This window comes from Scomber japonicus, chromosome 7, assembly GCF_027409825.1.
Source record: "Scomber japonicus isolate fScoJap1 chromosome 7, fScoJap1.pri, whole genome shotgun sequence".
In the NCBI taxonomy this organism is placed as follows: domain Eukaryota; kingdom Metazoa; phylum Chordata; class Actinopteri; order Scombriformes; family Scombridae; genus Scomber; species Scomber japonicus.
Genome location: NC_070584.1, coordinates 22,376,639 through 22,396,447, shown reverse-complemented (window position 1 = coordinate 22,396,447; position 19,809 = coordinate 22,376,639). Strand labels below are relative to the sequence as shown.

Below are 19,809 nucleotides of genomic sequence, written 5' to 3'. Positions count from 1 at the left end.
GATTGGCTTACCTCAATATTCTTACCCCATACCGAATGGATGTCACTCCTCATCCCTAAACCTAATCAACAAAGGCAGCCAGTACAGGCCAGTTAGAGGCAGAGTAGATCATGACTTTGCCATCCTAGGAAGAAAAATTGGCAACCCAGCGATGTCTACGTGCGTGGCGTGCACATCGTTAAGTATGAGTATGTAGGACCTCAGTAGTAGTGAGCGTCTGTTTTCATTGGCTGTAATGTCTGTCAATAACTGAACGAACCAATGATATTTCCGTGTTTGTGAGAAGAGAATTCAATCAATCGCCTCAGCCAACCAATCACTGAGCGTAGCTGCAGAGGTGGGCGTGGCCTTAAATAGCCTCTGCTAGCTAATGCTAGAAGAAAATCGATCCAGGGAATTTTTACAAAACGAAACCAGATCGATTGATCAAAACAGGGAGAGGGCGTTACAACTGCTGCAGGAGGTAATATTTCCCTAACGGGATCCTTTTTTTAATTCAACCGTCAAGACCATATTCTTGTTTTAATCGTGATGTGTGATGTCTGTCGTCGGTGTTTTGTTTTTTTCTAAATGCAGACATGGAAGTAGCTAGCCTGATGCTAGCTCGTAGTAGCTAATGCTAATAATACATTAACGTGGGGTGACGGCGAAGTGTAGCTTGGTTTTAATAGTATACTTGGTTTTGCGTGTGTGCACGGTTACAACTCATGCAGACTGCACTGGATGTGTTCGTGAATACCACGTTTGTTTCATTTTTTAAGCGCTTCAGCCACAGTTTCTTCTTGTCCGCTGTCATCTTAGATTAAAAACTAGCAGTTCGTGTTAGTTGTGCAGAGCCATCGTCGTCTTTAGCAACAGCAGCCTGTGGAAACGGCATCTCGTTTTTTACTCTCACCAAGCCACAGATATGAATCAACTACCAAGAGCGATAAATGCATTCAGCTCAAGAGTGTTAGCATCTTTATCACTTGCTTTACCACAAACTAGGCCCAGATGGAGTTAAAGGGTCGGTAGGCCCCTTTTTGTTGTGGTTAGACAGCTGGGGGTCATGTGGCCTTCCGTCTAGTGAGTAGGTCAGCCCCCGGCTTCAGAGAGGGTCCCTGCTTATCAATTATATGTTAATAATGTTATCCAAGTCCCCCCCCCCCCCCCCAAAAAAGTGAATATTACAAACCGTGAAAATGCATTGTTGGTTGTTTTCATTCAGTGGCCAAGCAACAGCATTGTGTTTGAGACAGATGTGTGAATGCAAAAATGCACCTCCTTTTTTAATGCAGATGCCTGAAACCTGGCATGTAGATGCATACTAATGCAATGTTTCCTGCACTACAGGTTGTTTGTGCTTGATGCAAATAACTTGTTAGATTGCTGCCTCATTTGCCTTGTAGTATTAGGAACCTTGAGTACAAATAAGAAACCTCAATATCCACGTTTAGTTCTGTTTTTGATGCGTGTAGCAGAAGTGTGAAGTTGTACATTAACAGTTGCATACGGGGCATATTTTATGCAATGATGTGTTTCTTTTTATGTCTCATGCTATTTAATCTTAATTTAAATTAAATTTGTAGAGTGAAAATGCAGATAGGAAGTGGTTACATTATTTTTGTCGTGTCACTTTTAAAGCTGAAATCTGTTATCCACTCTGTCATTGTTATATCCATCTGTATGGTGAATGGTGTGATAAAACATTAAAAGTTGCTTATGTGTTGCAGCTGGGGGCAATGTCCATACTCTACTACTGAGAAAATGTTGATTGACTTTAACAGTGCCAGTATAAGTTAAAATTTAAAATATCTCAACCTGTTTTTTCTTTTCAAGATAGGGAAAAAAGTAATTGAGTGTTCAATGTACCATGATTTCCTCTTGAATGATTCAGCATCAACACTACAACTTGATCAATACTTGGTGACTTTTGGGGCTGATACTAATGTTTTTGCAATGATCCCCTAAAATATCAACCTAATTGTCCAAAATGACGTCAGTGAACTTAACTGTAAATTTCACAGGGAGTTTAATTATTATAAATAAAAAAAACATAAATAGAATGTGTATATATAATGTGTGAGTGTGTGTAATTGACTTGCATTAAGAGAAAGGATCAAGTATGCATAAAATGCGGCCTATATAACTTTAGAAAACAAAATAAAATAAAAGGGGCGCAATGGTTGCAACATACACACCGATACTGATATATCTGGGATAGGCCAATATCTGCTGACTGACAGATCGTTCAGGCTGTTATCAACACACAAAACTCAAAAGCAAGGCTAGAGATAAAACGCTTGACTGAATGTGATGGACATGACCTTAATCAGCGTGACCTGAAGTTTTAAATAACTAATCCTGCAAAATACCCAACTCAGTTCTCCTTGCTGAACCCCCCCCCCCCCCAAAAAAAAAACAAAAAACAAAAACCTGGCTCCTTGTACCTTTTAGAGAAAGTTAAAACTATGGATATGCTCTGATTCTCCTTGTTGTATATGAGGAGTTTGGATAGATTAAGGCACACTTCATTATTGCATGTAGAGCTGTGTGATGTGGTTGAAATCATTAACCAGATATTAAAAAGGACTCTTTTGGACATTGGTTTATATTACAATGTGAAACATTTATGCAAAACCATGCATAAAATTATCTTAATTGATGTTCAAATATAAAATACCATATTAAATACACCATGAGATATGACATTACAGCTGTGTGTGATGCTATAAATGCACTGTATTTCATATCACATGAAGCATTTTTACACAGAGTTGATTTTGAAGCCATATAGAGAACATCGTTGAGTTTGTGGCTTTACTTACAAAAAGTCAGTGCTCATGTGGTTGTACTTGCTGTTGGTCTTGTGAAGTATGTTGTATTTAGTGTTGCTAATAAGTTAAACACCTTGGCTGTTACACCTTGTGTACGTCTTTCATTCATGCAATAAACAAGCATTGGTTTCAATAGTATCAATATTAGGACTAGGGGTGGAAATGGCTCTTGAACAAATGTAAGAAGTAGCCTTTCTAAAAAGATAAAAAGGGAAACGGTGTGAATGACAAAGAAAGTGTCACTTCTGGTGAGTCAGAAAAACAGAGCAGGAAAATGTTCAAGTGTGGTAAAGTGCTGAGGTAAAAATAAGTGACATAAAACTCTTTAAAAAGATTGTCGCTATTTTGTGGTCATGTTCTGACATTTCAGTCCCCCGCTCTGGGTATTTCCTGTGCAGGGTCCATTCAAACAGCAATAAATATACAGTTCAGTGTTGTGTCTCTGATGTTGTGAACGGTTGTGGGGTTGTTTTGATAGTTTGTGTCTGCATGTACATTTTTAATCATTGAATATTACTTGTGCTTGTTGTAAGTGTACTGTCTGGCTGCCTTGTGTTGCATGTGTAGCCTCCACTTGGAAAATGAAATAAAAATTTGGTTGCCCTTATTCTAACAGGATAGACTGATTCTAAGTGGTGTGTCAAACTCTGTTTTCAGTACTGCCGTTCAAAGGCAGGTACTGTATAAAACTGGTAGCTAATACTATAACATTATACAGGAAGATAAGCACTGCCACTGAGAGGATGATGATATTTTCTTTCTAATCTTGTGGAGTTAACTTCATGGCTAGTACAGGGCTCCAGACTAACTTTTTTTTACCATAGTCCAGGAGCCGTCCCGAAGTGAATGTCCCAAAATTGAAATGTTGTTTCTTTACTCTGTTGTTATCATCTATAGTTGTTAGTGGCATAATAAAACATTAACATTTTGAGGAAATAAGTTATTATATTCATTTCACATCCATTCAAAGAAATAAGTTTTAAAACATCTGTAAACTGTAAAAAAACAGAATAAAGAAAAAAATAACCAAGAGAAAACAGTCTCAGTCTTTGTACTGAGGATTTCTTGCCCTCGGACACTGCTTTCACTGACTCATAGTGCTGTGCAGGAGGCAGTTGAGCATCTCATTGGACAGGCAGGACCTTCAGTCTGACTTGATTCACTTCTTGCTGGAGAAGCCAAGCTCACAGCAAGAGGAGCTCATGGGGAGAATGAGGATGATCTCTGCTACATCCTGCATGTGTTCTTCCAGTGGCACCCTGAATCAGCTGCTCCCGCCGTACCTTAGGATTCAAAGTCCCCACGTGTTTCAAATAGAGGTCTTTACCGGTCCAAAAATGTGTGCCTGAACCCAAAAAGACCTGGAAATGTATGACCCAGAACTGAACCCATCTATTATTTGAAGGTGGTCCTGGACCCATGCAGAACTGAAAAATATTGGACCAGTACCTGTTCAGCATCGATTTCACGGCTGATTGCTATTAACAAGTAACATCAGTAGTCTTCTCTCCTGTGCCTGGCTCTGATGTATACAATCCTTGCCAAGAAAGTTGTTAAAATACATCCAGGTTATGTTATTCCTCTCTTGCTGATTGAAACAGCACTTAAGTCCACATGCTGTCATGGTGATAAATATGGCTAATGTTGGCTAATCAGCTTTGCAGTTTTGTCGCATCTTGCCTAATAACCAAAAATTAATCAGTTTGCCCTTTTTGAACTATAAAAATGATTTCTCGTTTGCTCTCATCTGTGCTCTCTGAGACAAGTCTGACCTCTGCTCTCTGACCCTTCACCTTTGAAGCCGGCACATTTGCATGTGTAGGTACCACTGTGTGGGAACAGATCCACTTCCGTGATTTTCTCGGGTATTACACATAATGTTAAACAGACCCGATACCTCTGGCAGTAGATCGGGATCTCACCCAGACTTGATTGACCATATAAAATGTGGCTCTGAACTCGTATGACTCCCAGGTCAGGCCTCTGGTCCTACAGTTTGGGTAGACCCATGAAGACCTCTAGTCTCATGTACCTGATGGAAATGCTCCATGAAAGCATTCATCTCCGTGGTGTCAAATACTACATGAGAAATGCTACATGAGTGGTGTCTTCAGGCCAGTTGGACAGGTCTAAGAGTGTGACCGTTGCCTTTTAAAACGCTGGTTTCTAGACTTTTGAAATGCATGCACAGAAGCTGTTGGGGGCCGTCCACACTGAGCACGATAACTATAATGTGTGTGTATGTATAGTTTTAAATATCATTCTAATTCATGTGGATGGAGGAGTCTACACCGCAACTATAACGACAACGATAGTGGAGAACAATATTACTGGAATAACTTTCAGAGTGATTTGATGAACGATAAAAACTCTGGCTGTCAATCAAAATCCTTCCCCTAAATCCAGCTTTGCTCCTCTCTCACCATGGACTGACGCACTGTAAATTGGAGCAGGATGACACTCAGAGCTGATTTCTTTAGATTATTGCTGCAGTGGTGCAATTCTACACATCACGCTTCAACATCTGCTACGGGTCAGTTTGGTCTGTAAATATTGAAACATCACAGCAACTATTGTCTGAAATACTTCAGATCAACACACTGAATCAGCACCCACCTCTGAACCAGAAGAGGTTTTCTTTTTGTTTCTCCGTAGAACGTACAGCAGCTCATTTAATAATTACAAATTGCAGACACAGCTGGAACAAGCTAATAATTAGAATCAGGTGTGTTACAGTGGGGTGATACCGTCATTTTTGGTATTTGTGATTGTATCTAACTTTCCATTTATACCAAAATTATCCATCTATAAAATATCTATCCATATGGGCCGGGGAAACCTTTTACAGTGCTGCATACGTCACATGATAATTATATATTTAGAAAGTAGAACTGAAGTGATTCATTACAAGACATTAGTTAAAACATTTGCTACATCTGCATTATTTCCATTTTGTGAATTTCAAATAAAAGAACAATATTTCCTAATTGAAGTTTTCTTAAACATATAGTTAAAATCTCGTCTCGTCTTGATCTCGTGAACCCAATATCATGTCTCGTCTCGTGAGCTGAATATATCGTCACACCCCTACTAAAACATGCATGGCAGCAGCTCTCCAGGAACAGGGTTAGTGACTGCTGAGCTAAAGTGTTGCCTGACCTCATATTAGAGATCTCTTCCCTTTGCTGATGCCCTGAAGTTCCTGTGAGGCTTTTGCAAAGCAGGTGTAGTTCTTGTGGACGGCATGTAGGGTTTGCTTGATGTCTTAACCTGCTTGACATAGTCTAGAGCAGTAGGGATGAGGGACGGGCACAAATGCTGGAGTCTGGTGGTCATTATGTTGTTTACACCCAGCATAATGGCAGTGGCATCCCAACCGAAGTCAACCAACATGTTTTTTCAGGTCCTCCTTTCCAAATCTAATCTTAAGCAGCCAAGCCAGTATGGCATCTTAAATGCCCCGGCTGTGGGCATGGTCCAGGAAAACAAACTGGATGAATTGGTTCATTGGTTTGCCATTCTGGAGGTAGGTGCAGTAGATTAGCTCCTGGTCCTTCACTGATTGGTTGAATGAAGAGTCAGACTTAATGGAGAAGAACCTGGCTGATCATGTCTTTTCCTCGAAGCTCCTCAATGAAGCACAAACATGGAGACAGCAGTATTTAAATGAGGGTTTTGCGTGTCTTAATGGAGAGTTTGGACAAGCAGAAAGCCTGCAAGCGCAAAATGAAATGGGGTCAGGTTCTAGTGGAAGAGTGTCTGTCAGTGCGCCCTGTTTTAATGTAGACACCGACCAGTATGAATGAAGCGAACTCACGCGGGGAATATAAAATTTATGAAAAAAGTTGATTAATTTCATTGGATCACTTGCTGGTGAAGATCAGCCTGTGGGCAGGCTTAAGAGACCACACGTGGGGTAGAAGCCGCTGATTGGCTGAGAAGCTTTCACTCAAAGCTTTCCTCAGGCTGCTTATTGGATGAACAGCTACCATGAAAACTAATGCTGTGTCCGAAATCACTCACTACTCACTATGGGCCTAAAATCCATTCTCCATCCATCCATCCATCCCTCCATTCTAACCTGTAATTTCGTTGTACATTCATTGTATAATGACAATAAAGCTCCTTTACCCTTTACAATCCCGACTCGGCGGCTTGGCGCCTGCAGCCCGGTGTCTGGGTTGTTCTACAATTACGTCCGCAGTTACCTTCGCTTTGTAGTCAACCAGACCGAACCCCAGCTTGTCGTTTTAAAAATCAATTTTATTTTAATACAGTTTAAATTGTGCTTACTGCTTGGAGGGAACACTTCCACCTAAAATTGGTAATATCTGCAGAAGTCCGGTACCTGAGTCCTGTAATTACCAGATAACGGAAACCCAGTATCTGTGTCTCCACTGTGGTTGTCACGTCCATTGAAATACTACATATTAAATAGCGTGTCCTGTTTTGAATCACTAGACGGGGTTTGTCTCATGGGCTATTTCTTGGTGTGACAGTGACAGTGGTCAGTGATCAGTCAGAGGAGTTAAGTGTCCGCAAGTGTTTCCTGTAACGGACAGAGTCCTGTTAGATGTACGGCAGCTTCAATTGCATCCTTACTTTCTAATGGATTAACTATATTGCACCCTTCGTTAGGCTACTTCATAAAGAAGAATAGAATTATGCATTGATATAATCTTTGAAAATAATTGCTGCTGTGAGGGCTATCCACAGTTGTAAAATCCTGTCTCATAATGTTAGAAATGGTTGTGAAGTGTTTTGGCATCTGATCTCACTGGTATTTGAAGCAACACGCCGCCACTATTTAGTCTGAATCCCAACTAACCGCTACTTCAGTTTTTTCGGTATCAGTACATAGTTTATGTTAATTCTGGCCTGTACATTGTTCAGCATTTAAAAAGCCACCTATGTTTTGTGGTCATGTTGGAAAAAGTTGGATTATTTCGTAGAAAATGGTAAAAAAAATGACCGAATTGCCCTGAATGTTCATGCTCTCCCTTCTAGGTTTACCTGCAAACCTTCAAGACTCCCCAATGGCTACTGACATGCCCATGGACACGGTGCCGGCTCCTCACTCTGCTCCAGCCTCACCCCCGGACCCTACCCCAGCCTCAAATCCTGTTCTGAGCCCCAGTGCAGCCCAAGACCAGATTCCGACCCAGGAGCCAGCAATAGCTGAAACTCCAGACACAGCGGTGACCCAGGAACACAATGCTGTTCCAGATCTCACTCAGGCTCAGCCTACAGACCCTGATGTGTCACTCGGCCTTACTTCAGGTTCTGAGCCACCTCCAGCCTCTCAGCTGCCGCCACCACCAGCCAGCGCTCAAAACCCCAGTTGCAAGATAATGACCTTCCGGCCCACCATGGAGGAGTTCAAAGACTTTGCCAAATACATTGTCTACATGGAGAGTCAAGGAGCTCATCGTGCTGGCCTGGCTAAGGTGAGGGCACATATACATGCACCCTCACATAAACACTAAAAAATGTAGTTTAGACATTTCCAGCTGTGTAATTGTCTTTGTTATACATTCATTCCCATCAGCAACTATATCCATTCCTGCCTAACCTTGCCTAGCCAAGCCTCTCTAAAATTATAATTAATGTCTTAAATTATAACAAAGCAGGATCTTAACATTCCATATTTTGTTTCAGTAACCCACAATATTATTATAAGTATTAGCATAGTAAAAATCAAGAAAATACAGCCAAATTAGCCATATTGTTATAAAGTTGCTATAAATTAATCTGTCAAATTATTGTTAAAGTAATCAATAGTATCTGATGTGTCAAACTGCATTTAGTGGAATTAATTACAATGCGACTGTCCTGTTATATTTGTATCAGTTATACCAGCCCTAAATACATTATAAGACATGGGCTTTTAATATTACGTTCTTACGGAGTGTTAAATATTTAGTTGCACATAACTGCAGGTCACTGTAAAATTCGCGTTTTCAATGTCTGCTTAATTGATGTAAATGTTAACAATTTGTTTTACCAATTTTTTAACAGGTGATACCCCCAGAAGGCTGGAAGCCCCGCAAGTCCTATGACAGCATTGAGGACATGGTGATCCCAGCACCCATCATGCAGGTGGTGACCGGTCAGTCGGGTCTGTTCACCCAGTACAACATCCAGAAGAAGTCCATGACTGTGGGCGAGTACCGCAAGTTGGCCAACAGCAAAAAGTAAGTTTGTGTTCATAGACATTTCCGATCATGTGTTTTCTTGTTTACCGATAAGGATGTGAAATTGAAAATGGAACAGTTTTTTCCTCAGCATAAATGTGTTTTGCACTTTTATTACTTCTCCAAACTTCAACATCAGTGAATAGCTTAAGCCTACAATGATTTATATGAAACTCTCCCTACAAAAACAGGAATTGAAAGATAATTCTGTCTATGAGTAGCAACTTGTTGATTTTAGTAAATGTGAACATGAAGAGATTTTTTCAGATTTCTCTAAACTACAATCACAAAATGTGAACACTTTCAGTCTTTTACTTATTGAGCAGTGTTTGGATACACTCTGTAAGGACAACATCAAGCCTTGTTGCTGTTTGTTTCGGGGTGTTTTCTCTGCTCTCTCGTGGTTAGAAAACTGAAGTTCAGGGATCTATTCATCCCTGAATTTTATCTATCCATCTATTTTTTGTTTTTGCAGGATTTTGTGTTGGAATGGGCATGTAAAATACTACTACCAATAATAATTGTGATAATGGAATATAAAATAATAACTGCCCCCTTTATTAAATGGTTCAAAGCTAGTTCTTTTAGTGTTAAAATACTGATATGAATAAGTTGTACTGCATCTCTTAATCGCTTCTCATGGGTCATGTTTTCTGTTTGTACATCAAGCTACATGTCCTGTTGTGTTTTCAGGTACTGCACACCGCGTCACAAAGACTTTGATGACCTAGAGAGGAAGTACTGGAAAAACCTGACATTTGTGTCACCCATCTATGGTGCTGATGTCAGTGGATCCATTTATGACGAGGTGAGAGTTAAGATTTGCATATTCCCGAAAGTGTTTCTGTTAGAGCTCTGTGGTCAAAGCTGAAAAGTCTGTTCTGCTTATTTAGGTAGATAGTGTTATCTGTGTTATTAACTGCAATGTTTACTCAGTGATTTTTTGACAGAAACATTCACAGTACTTTTAATATCATGTTTCAACATTCTCCATAAGACAGACCAGCTAAAGGACATTTTATAAAATTCTACAAATGAATGTACATCTGGATTTAAGGATAAATAATTGTTAATTGCATTACATTTTACAATATAAGATTGAACCCTTAGTATGACAAAGCTACTTTAAAGATTATTAATGTGTTTTATGACTTAATGCATCAAAAAAAGGTTTCTGCACTAATACATTGTAATTTCAATACGGTGATCAGTGAATAAGGGATGACAGTGGCCAGATGCATCTTTTTGACTACAGCACCATCTGGTGGTGTAGAATGTTAAGACCACTTTGACATCTGTAGTTTCTATCCATCTGTTTAATAACCATAAAAATATGTTTATTGCCAAACAGGACATTCAGGAGTGGAACATTGGCCATCTCAACACACTGCTGGATATGGTGGAGCAGGAGTGTGGCATCGTCATAGAGGGTGTTAACACTCCCTACCTGTACTTTGGCATGTGGAAGACTACATTTGCCTGGCACACCGAGGACATGGACCTCTACAGCATCAACTACCTGCACTTTGGGCAGTCAAAGTCTTGGTGAGTCACAGTTTTGTTTTGTTTTAAAAATGTGAACGCTTTAATTGGTTTTGAAACTTGTGCTTGGGGCACAAGGAGGGAGTTGTGGAGTTGGAATTATATTTGATAGGTATATACTCCTAGTGAAATAACAAGGATGGAAGTTATAGGTTGCAGTAGCAGCATTCTTCTTACAGATCATGCTTTTCTGATCGCTGATTGGATTACTGATTGTGATTGATATGATAATGATTAACAACTGGTTCCTGTTTTTAAAACTTCTTTTTTATTAAAGTTTTGTTGGTGTTTTTCTTTTATTTAAAGAACAAATAAACAAGTACAAAAGACAAAAACAAATAAACAAGTACAAAAGACAAAAACAAAAAACGGCAGAGACTAAACAAAAGCACAGCATCATCACTGCAGTGTTCATAATGTGATGATTCAAAAGTCCATCAACATCATCCATCAATCCTGAAAGCTAAAGAAAAGTCCATGTGGCATGACCAAAACAAAACAAAAACCACAGCCTGCTCATTCCCCTGATACATTATTCCACTGGAAAATAAATATTAATATCAATAGTGAGACATGCATCCAAAAGGCTAACGTGTGTAGCTTTTCCAGTTACTGATGATAACCATAGATGCTGTCAGGGCAAGAGCAAATACTGGCTTAGAATTTAGGGTAAAGGTAAACGGTTGTGTTGTCTCAGGCACAGGTTTACCCAGCCACTCCTGTGTTGTTTTAGGCATCTCCCTCCAGATGGGAGGAACCAGAGTGAAGGCCCGCATTGCATCTGTTTTGAAAACTTTTGACACAAATGTCTTGCGTAAGACACCCTGCCAAAAACATTTAGCTTTATATCTAAGTGATGAAGTTAGGAAGATGAATTCCTTCATACTACTGGTTACTCATTTCAAATGTGATTTCATGCTGCTTGTACAATCTTCTTATCTTTAAAATTTTTGATTGGTCATCTTCCACTGCATGCCTCTTTGAGTTATCACAAAGTGGCTTGACAGAAACAGGAGACAACATTTCAGTTGCTCTTGATATTAATTCATGTGGGCATAAAGACGGTAACGCAGCAGCAGGCTTTGTTGCCGTCCAACCAGTTTTGAGAGTTTTGAAATCACACCACTGGATCAGAAGCTGTGTGGCAAGCCTGCCTGATTGCATCTGAAGTCCTATGGTGCTTAACGGCACCATCTGAAGTCTTGGAGCTTGACAGGAACATAATCTTTCTGTGTGGTGGAGACAGGGCAGCTATGATGAGTTGGGCAAAGAAAACAGTGTTTGATTAAGGGTTATTTATTCGAAATTTTACCACATGTAATTTAGAGAATCACAGGTAGGGTAATTTTGTAACAAATACAGCTCATTAAGATCAGTTGGTCCAATTAATTAGAGTGTCGCTAGTATTTTAATGTTTTTTTATTATTGGCAACAGCAAGCAGCAGAATATAAATTGCCTTCCTTCATAAATGCTACCTTGTTGGAATGTCTTTGTAGAGATACTGGTGTAAAGAAAGACATCTTCAGACTTCGACCATTTCTTGCTGTTTTGTTTGAGAATCGTCTGAATGTTTTTGTTCTCTTCTCCAATCACTGTAATTTGTGTACCAATAACCCAAGCAATTTCTGCAATATATTTCAGGAATATGGAACAAAGGAAAACCATTTGTAGCCAATGTAATATACAGTATTTGAGTTATTTTGCCCCCTTACTTTCTATTCTGTGTGCATCATTATTACGTTTCCTTTTGTCTTTATGTCCCTCACCTATAGAGGTCCCTGGCACCTAAGGAGAAAAATACTTTTTACTTTCACTTTTCTACCCTTTGATTTTCTCTTATTCGTGTGTACATGTGTGTGTTTCCCTTTTCCCTCTGCATGTTTTTTTCCATCCGTAGCACTGCAGGTGGTGAGCAGAGCCAACCCAGCCTTGAAGCACTCAGAAATACAGTATTACGTGTGTGTGTGAGTGTGTGAGAGAGTTTTTCTTCTCCATTTGCTCTCTCACCTGTTTTTCTTTTTGTCACAGTATGCTTCTCCTCCACCTTTCCCCTTCTCCTGTCTGCCTCCTGGAGTGGTGTGCAGTGTGTGTGAGTGAGAGGGGGTGGGTGTGCGTGGGTGCGTGGGTGTGTGTGTCTGTGTTACCAGTCCCCCCTCTCTGTGATGTGATCTCATTAAAATCAGCTTTCTGTCTCGTTTGCACACCTCTCACTGAGAGCAGGTATGTATCATTACAATTCAGTGTGTGTGTGTGTGTGTGTGTGTGTGTGTGTGTGTGTGTGTGTAGATGAAAATGACATTCATCAAGCTGTGATTTTCAGTCTGGCATTCAGTGGGCTGAGCCTAGCATTTGCAGTGCCATGCTTATAAATCACAGTACAGGTTTATGCCTGCAGTATTCTTAGTGTGGATACCCACAGTCTGGAGCAGACCCCGATCCTGGCAAATGTTTAACTGATGCAGTTTTATAGACATTGAACATAACTCTTGCTCAAGGACACTTAGATAGAACACAGTTTTTGCAATTTTGTGTTATGAGAGTATATAAGTAAGAAAAATCAAGGATTCAATACTCTGCATTCTTTGCCAGGTGCAGATTTCACATGTGATTTTTGTAGCAGGATTCTTGACATGAAGCCCAGTAAATTAAATGTGAGAAATTGTACATAAGTCTTTGTCCTTCTTAACAAGACAGGCTTTAAAGTCATCAGTTGTCACATGGCAAATAATGTGTGATCGATATTTGATGCGAATTTGAATTTAGCTTTGGGTGTGTGTGTGTGTGTGTGTGTGTGTGTGCTCACTCCCAGATGGATGGATGTACACCATTCACTTCCTTTTGGTAAACACATGCCTTTTCCTGTCTTTTTCTCAATTTCTTCTAATTGTCTCGTTGTTTTTGCCCACCCCCCTCCTGAAATTGAATCATTTTCACTTTCACACTTGTGTGTGTGTGTGATGGGGTAATTACAGGCTGTTAGGCTGTTAAAACACACGCACACACACACACTCTTCTTCTCTCATAGTGCAGTCGTTTGTGAAATTAACTCCATTCCCCCTGCAACTCTGCTCCCATCAAAGTTGTACCCCACTATGACCATTACTACTGCACACACACTACTAGACATGCACACTCACATTCACTTACATTGAGTTACATTATTTCATGGAGACTTATCTTAACCCCAACCCTTACCATAACCTTAAAGGGGAACTTAAGGGTGTTTTTCAACCTAGACCTAAGTGACTAATGGTGACAGCAGTTTTTGAAATTGGTCCAGTATTGAGTGAGAGCGCTGCATCTTTAAATCAAGTAGTCAGCCTAAAATGAATGATTTATGTTAAAGGGACTTGCTTTTTGTCCTCATAAGAGACACGAGTCCCCACAGCATGATTGTGTAAACAGATTTACATCCCTGCAACATGAGGAGTACCTGGTCCACACACACACACACACACACACTTCTGATGGATAGCAGGTTAAGCAGTCTGTCACTCTCTCCCTGTCTTTATCGCTCCATCATTCCCTTTCTCTTTATTTTCATTGCTGAAACCTTCTCAATCACCCTTCTGCCTCAGCACACACCAGCCTATCTGCTGTCAGATGAAAGATTAGCCTCAGAGCTTTGAGAGGAAGGTAGGGAAGGGCTGACGAAAGAGAACTGAAAGGGATATTTTGAAGTGCAGCCTGGCTGCAAGTTCCCAGGTAGGGAAGAGTTTATTATAAATCCATCATTCCTCTTTCTCTGTAGTCCATCTGTTTTGAACCATTCTTGTTTGACAGTTGTTTCCCCCAGAGGAGAGAAATGGAGAACTCAAGATCTGTGTATTACGTTAGTGGGGTTGTAACTGCAGTTTGGATATTGGGTGGGGTGGTCTGAGCTTAGGTTTTGCAGTAATTGAAGATAGGTCTCTCTTTTTTTTTTTAATAGTAAGAACTTATACGTTTAAAACAAGTGTGTGTGTGTGCGTGTGTGTCTGTATAATGTATTTACACATGCACATAGTTTGTAGGCACATATGCTCAGAATTCACAACAAATTGCACTTCAAGTATTTGTGGTGACACCTTGATTTATGTGTAGTCATCCTAATAGATTATGTAGTAAACAGGAGAGAGGTGTTTACCACCATAATTAGTGTTTCAGTGAGTAGACATGGCCTTAAACCAGAGAAAAACACAAAATCAGGAGAACAGACATATGCGTAAAGTGTCTGTAAAAGGTGAAGAACACACTTAACACATGCTGCACCTCCTCTCATTCTGTCATGACACCTTAATTCCACTTGCCATAAACACTGTCCCACCATAGATGCATCATAGAGAGATGAAAAAGTTCAAGCCTTCATTTGCTGCGTGTTGTTTTATTTGTGCTTTTCTCTCTCTTTCTCTCTGCTGCCGAAGGGACAGACGTGTTGCTGCCATGGCAACCGTGCCCCTTAGTAAGGGAGGGAATAGGAGGAGACATGCTGATTGGCTGATTTGTTTAGTTTGATGCCGGGATGGAGGGATCATATGAGGGATGTTCTATGAAATACGTATGCGATGTGATGCCCCCCGAGGAAAAAAAAACACATTAAAAGGAATACTCCAGCATTTTAGGAAACGTACTTATTTGTCCATTTTATGGAGATTACATGACAAGATCAATAACAATTTAATCTCAGAAAGGTTCTAAATAACAGCTGACAGAAAACCAAAGAGGCAGAAGAGTTGGCATGGTGTGTTTGCTGGCCATTGATAGGTTGCTATGGTACAGATAGGGTTGGAAAATGAACAAGACACAGTGATGCATAGAGTGCTATCTAGTCATGTTGACCGGTCGTCCAAAGTTATTTCCCCTTGTTGTTTTTTATATAATGTCTATAACTCTGATCTGATAACCAAATTCATTACTATTGTTACTCATCATTCTTTATCTCAATGAGCAAAACTTACAAATAATTCAGTGTAACATATAGAGAATGATTATAGTGTAAAAGGATCTCAAACCACAGCAGTTACAGAGGGAGGTAAATGGCTTATTTCACTAAAATAGGCCAGTTGCAAATCTGAGATAATAACCTGAATTTCAGTACATGAGTTCCTCGCTGAATGTCACTTTTTTGCTCCCAAATAGCATTAAGGACTTAAGTCAGGAGTCTCTGATGTTGGATATATGTGTAAATCCTGCCAAGATTAACTGAACATTGAAAGATGCTGCACCTCGCTGAAGCTCTAAGCTTCCATCTACAGGTGGCAGTGTGGCACCGTGTCTTGACTGAAATTGACTTTGCCTTTTACTTTCTTTTTGTTTATTATTTTTCTCTCTCTTTCTCTCACTGAGGCTTATGTTCTTGCTCATTCTTTTTCTGTCTCTGTATAAGTATTGCTGCCTCTCTCAGTCTCTTTCTTATTTTCGTGCTTCTCTTTCTCCATTTGTCCCAAACATCCATGTGGCTGTTTACGCTTGAGAAAGAAAGGAGAGATGTAGGTTTACATTTTTTTTTTATATCACTCATAGTTCATTGCCTGGAATCTCTGAAGGGTTAATCAACCCAGAGGAATGGATTGCTGTAATAAAGAGGGGTGTAATAACTTCACAAATGAATGGATCAGATTTGAGCTCTGCTGGCTGCCTCCCACTCTGTTTTGCAAAATAAACTCGCCTTCTAAATGTAGCATTTGACATTTGGTGTAATCGTACATACTTCACAGTACTTACCTCATGTATTAACAGTACAGATAGTGCAACTTCTTCCTGGCAGTGATGGCACCTTTCTCCACCTGCAAAGCAATGCAGAACCAGGGCCACAGGGCTGCAGTATGTGTGCAGTAATAAAAGTGAAGCAAAGTGGTAGAAGGAAAAAAAACAACTATAAAATACAATCAAACAATGCAGGGATACTTGAGCATTAAACACCTGGAGTCTCTATCCACTAGATATAGACAAGAATAGTGATACGAATGCATCGTGTGTGCATGTCTAAGAGAGAAGAGGAGGGAAGGATGGTTAGGTGTATGTCATGGGTAATTTAATTTCTTAAAACATGGAGCGCTTAGGACCGTGAAATAACCCAGTGCTCCCAGAACAGTCGTTTCTGGTGGTCCTGCCCTTCATCGGTCATTTCCATCACCCTCCCTGTTTCCCCTTCTTCTCCCCCGCTTCTCCTCTTCATGTTGCAACTTGTTTTTAGGGCATTCTTAAAGTATATTCAGGCTGAACATGCTACAAATGTTTGCCACCTGGTATTTGCATTTGTCCACTAGAGGGATTTTTATAGTCTTACGTTAATTCACCCTAAACATTCCCTAAATATACCAACTATACAAATGTTGGCTGCTATTATCTTGCAGTGCATGAAGAGAAATGGCAGCAATTTTCACGCTATGATTATTGCAGGTAAATATATCATGGTAAAGGGTATAATCATAATAATCTTTTCCTGACATCCTACAATTAGTGCTTTAAAATGGCTCTACATCATGATCATGCTGGATTCACTGAACGATGGTCTGTTTGTTGCAGCTTTGTTGGACTTTGCATAAAAAAGAGACCATTTGACTGGAAATCACTTTATATGCAGCTCAGTCTCTGAGATTCTACACAAACATTCATATTTTGGAAATTCATACATTTTTCCTGATGAAATGGCAAGAACTTTTGTTATCTGTTAACAGTTAAATTCAGAAGTTTTTATATACACGCAGAACATAAATAGTTTGGGATCTTACAGGCCAGTGATGACAAAACAAAATGCAACTGCTGATGAAGGCAGGAGAGCTGCTCTGTGTTCACGGTGTCTTCTGAAAATGACAATAATCACTGTAATGGCAGTAATGGGAGTGTTGCCGGTATTGACACCGTCAGCATGTTTCACTGCGCTATATTATACAAGAAGAGTAGAGTAGACACAGGAAGTGTTTATTTGTGAGCCATTAGTAAAAAAATATGGTTTGGTTTCATGACATTTCAGATGCCAAGAATACAGCCAAGTCATGCCACATCATTACAGGGCTACAGCTTCCTTTCTCACATATTCTATTTGCAAAATCCATTAGATCAAAAAGGTAGATTTGACTGGATGAAACCACCAGATTCATTGTAGATTATCACCAGTGGAAGAAACTGAGATAAGACGCAAGAATTTATAGAGAATATGTTATATATTCTCTCAAAATTCTTGCGTGTTATCTCAGTTACATGTGGGAAGTTGTAAAATGAGAGAAATAAGACAAAAAAATAAGAGTCTGTTTTACTTAACAAGGATACTGGAGCAAGTATGAAATGCAGGAAATTGAACTGAATAGGTTAGAGGATAAATTGTAGCATACCGATGTTGCCACAGATGACAAACTTGTATCCCTCTGTTAATAAGTCTGTCTTTAGAGTAGATCAACTCTTCACTAAACTGATCACACACTTTTCCTTTTGTCTGCAGGTACGCCGTCCCACCTGAGCATGGAAAGAGGCTGGAGAGGCTGGCACAAGGTGAGACCCTGGTGATGCTGTCACGTGAACATCCATTCCTTTTTGTTTATTTTAGTTTATGTCAGGAATGAAGATCAAGTGATGGAGCCAAGTGCTTCAGACTCTTCAACCCACATCATGAAAATTGCTCACGTGCACAGAATACAAACTAGCACACTTAATACTCTCCTATGTGCAGGAGAATGGAAAACAAAGTAGCACCTCTCAGCTCCACCCAGCCTCATTCCTCTGAAGCACAGCATGCACAACACTGTTAAGAACCCTTTACCACTCACAATAAACAACATTGTGTGGCTGACGCAGTGGTCCTCACAGTAAACAGTACTGCGCACGGTGTGGGGCACACGTTGAAAAAGCTTTCTCACGTATTTGGTGGGTGAAAAATTTTGACATCCCACTTTCTCACTGCGTACAAAAACATAGATTTCTTTGTCACCTGGCTGTGCTAAAATGGAGCTCGAGAAGGAAGAGCAGCTTGAAGCATTTAGTGTGTGCAGTCACTCGTACTAAAAAGATCAGGAGGGATGTAGATGCTGAATTTATAGCAGAAGCTGGCTGCAACTCAGCCAGCAGAATCAACTGTTCTGCAGAAAGAGTTGGAGGAAACCCACAGTACAAAGCCCACACAAACAAGTCCAATCAAAGTAAGTAATTGTAAGTTATTGCTACATTGTCTCAACACATGCCACAAGACCATTACAGATTTTGACAAATAACTGACACAATCAGACAAACTGGAACCAGTATAATGACTGAGTCAGACAGCGTCATTCATAGACTTTAAAATTACATTCTATACTAATTACTGCAGCCAGAATTGGTTCTGATTTGGCGTTTTTGTCCCAAATCTAAAAATCGTGTCTGAGGCAGATAAAGTGAAAACAGTCTTCAGCCATTCCACCTTTTAGTTGCTAACACAAGAGCAGCCTCCTTTCATCTCCCCAGTTTTTTTCCACCACTCATGTCCTCTTCCTTCTCCCATCCCTGTTTTGATCAGTGAGGATTACCCTGTGTATTGCGTGCCACTCAAAGAGATGTGGACGATGTGGGGATGATAGAGTGTCGCCCAATCCAAACTACATTATACAGACACACTGTTTGTCCTTGTCGTTGTGAAGAGCTAAGGACAAAATCAATAACCTCCAGTGCACTTGCTATCCTTCGTCTGTACTGGAGTGGGTCGCATATGTAAGGCACAATGTGACATGACACACAGAGAAGTACAGTACTGTTAAGCTTCTTGCATAGAAATATTAACTATCCGGATAATGTTAATGACAAACCTTCAGCAGTGGGCCCATGTAAACTTTCATCACAGAATGTAGCCCTTTCTAATTTACAGGGTGATTTATACTAACATATGCTGTTGACACGCAGCCATCTTTCATGTTGTTAGTTCCATATACGTTCTAAATCGAAATCCTGATCAACAGTGACCGAGCCCCATTTCTTTTCAACCTAGCCTCCTAATCAATGTCTTATTCATACTTTAGTTCAATTTCTCAGCAAAACGCTACAAAAATCAGTATAAAAAGGAAGCCCTGCCTGCAATAGAATAGACGAAAATTTCACCGTGGATATTAATAACATTGATAATGGTTGCTTACTACCCAGTAGTTTTAGTTCTGCAGGCTTGTGTAGTTCATAAAGACACAAATATCCAAGTGTTGCACAATGACTACAGGCAGATTGTAACTTCATGTCCTGCATTGTTTGGCAGGTGAAATGAGGCTTATTTTTGATTTTTTTTTTTGCATTGGTACAATTTACCAAGTTACTGAGGGTG

At 40.0% G+C, this 19,809-nt stretch overlaps 1 protein-coding gene across 2 annotated transcripts in view; it reads left to right on the top strand.

Moving 5' to 3' along the window:
- Positions 1-250: 250 nt before the first annotated feature.
- kdm4b (lysine (K)-specific demethylase 4B) overlaps positions 251-19,809 on the top strand; it is a 51,463-nt gene continuing 31,904 nt past the window's right edge. For both annotated transcript variants that reach the window (XM_053322042.1, XM_053322041.1), the window contains exons 1-6: positions 251-463; positions 7,824-8,263; positions 8,835-9,010; positions 9,704-9,818; positions 10,362-10,555; positions 17,974-18,023. In XM_053322042.1, the coding sequence (XP_053178017.1) occupies positions 7,853-8,263; positions 8,835-9,010; positions 9,704-9,818; positions 10,362-10,555; positions 17,974-18,023 (946 nt within the window). In that variant the 5' untranslated portion in view covers positions 251-463; positions 7,824-7,852. The remainder of the gene's footprint in view (positions 464-7,823; positions 8,264-8,834; positions 9,011-9,703; positions 9,819-10,361; positions 10,556-17,973; positions 18,024-19,809) is intronic.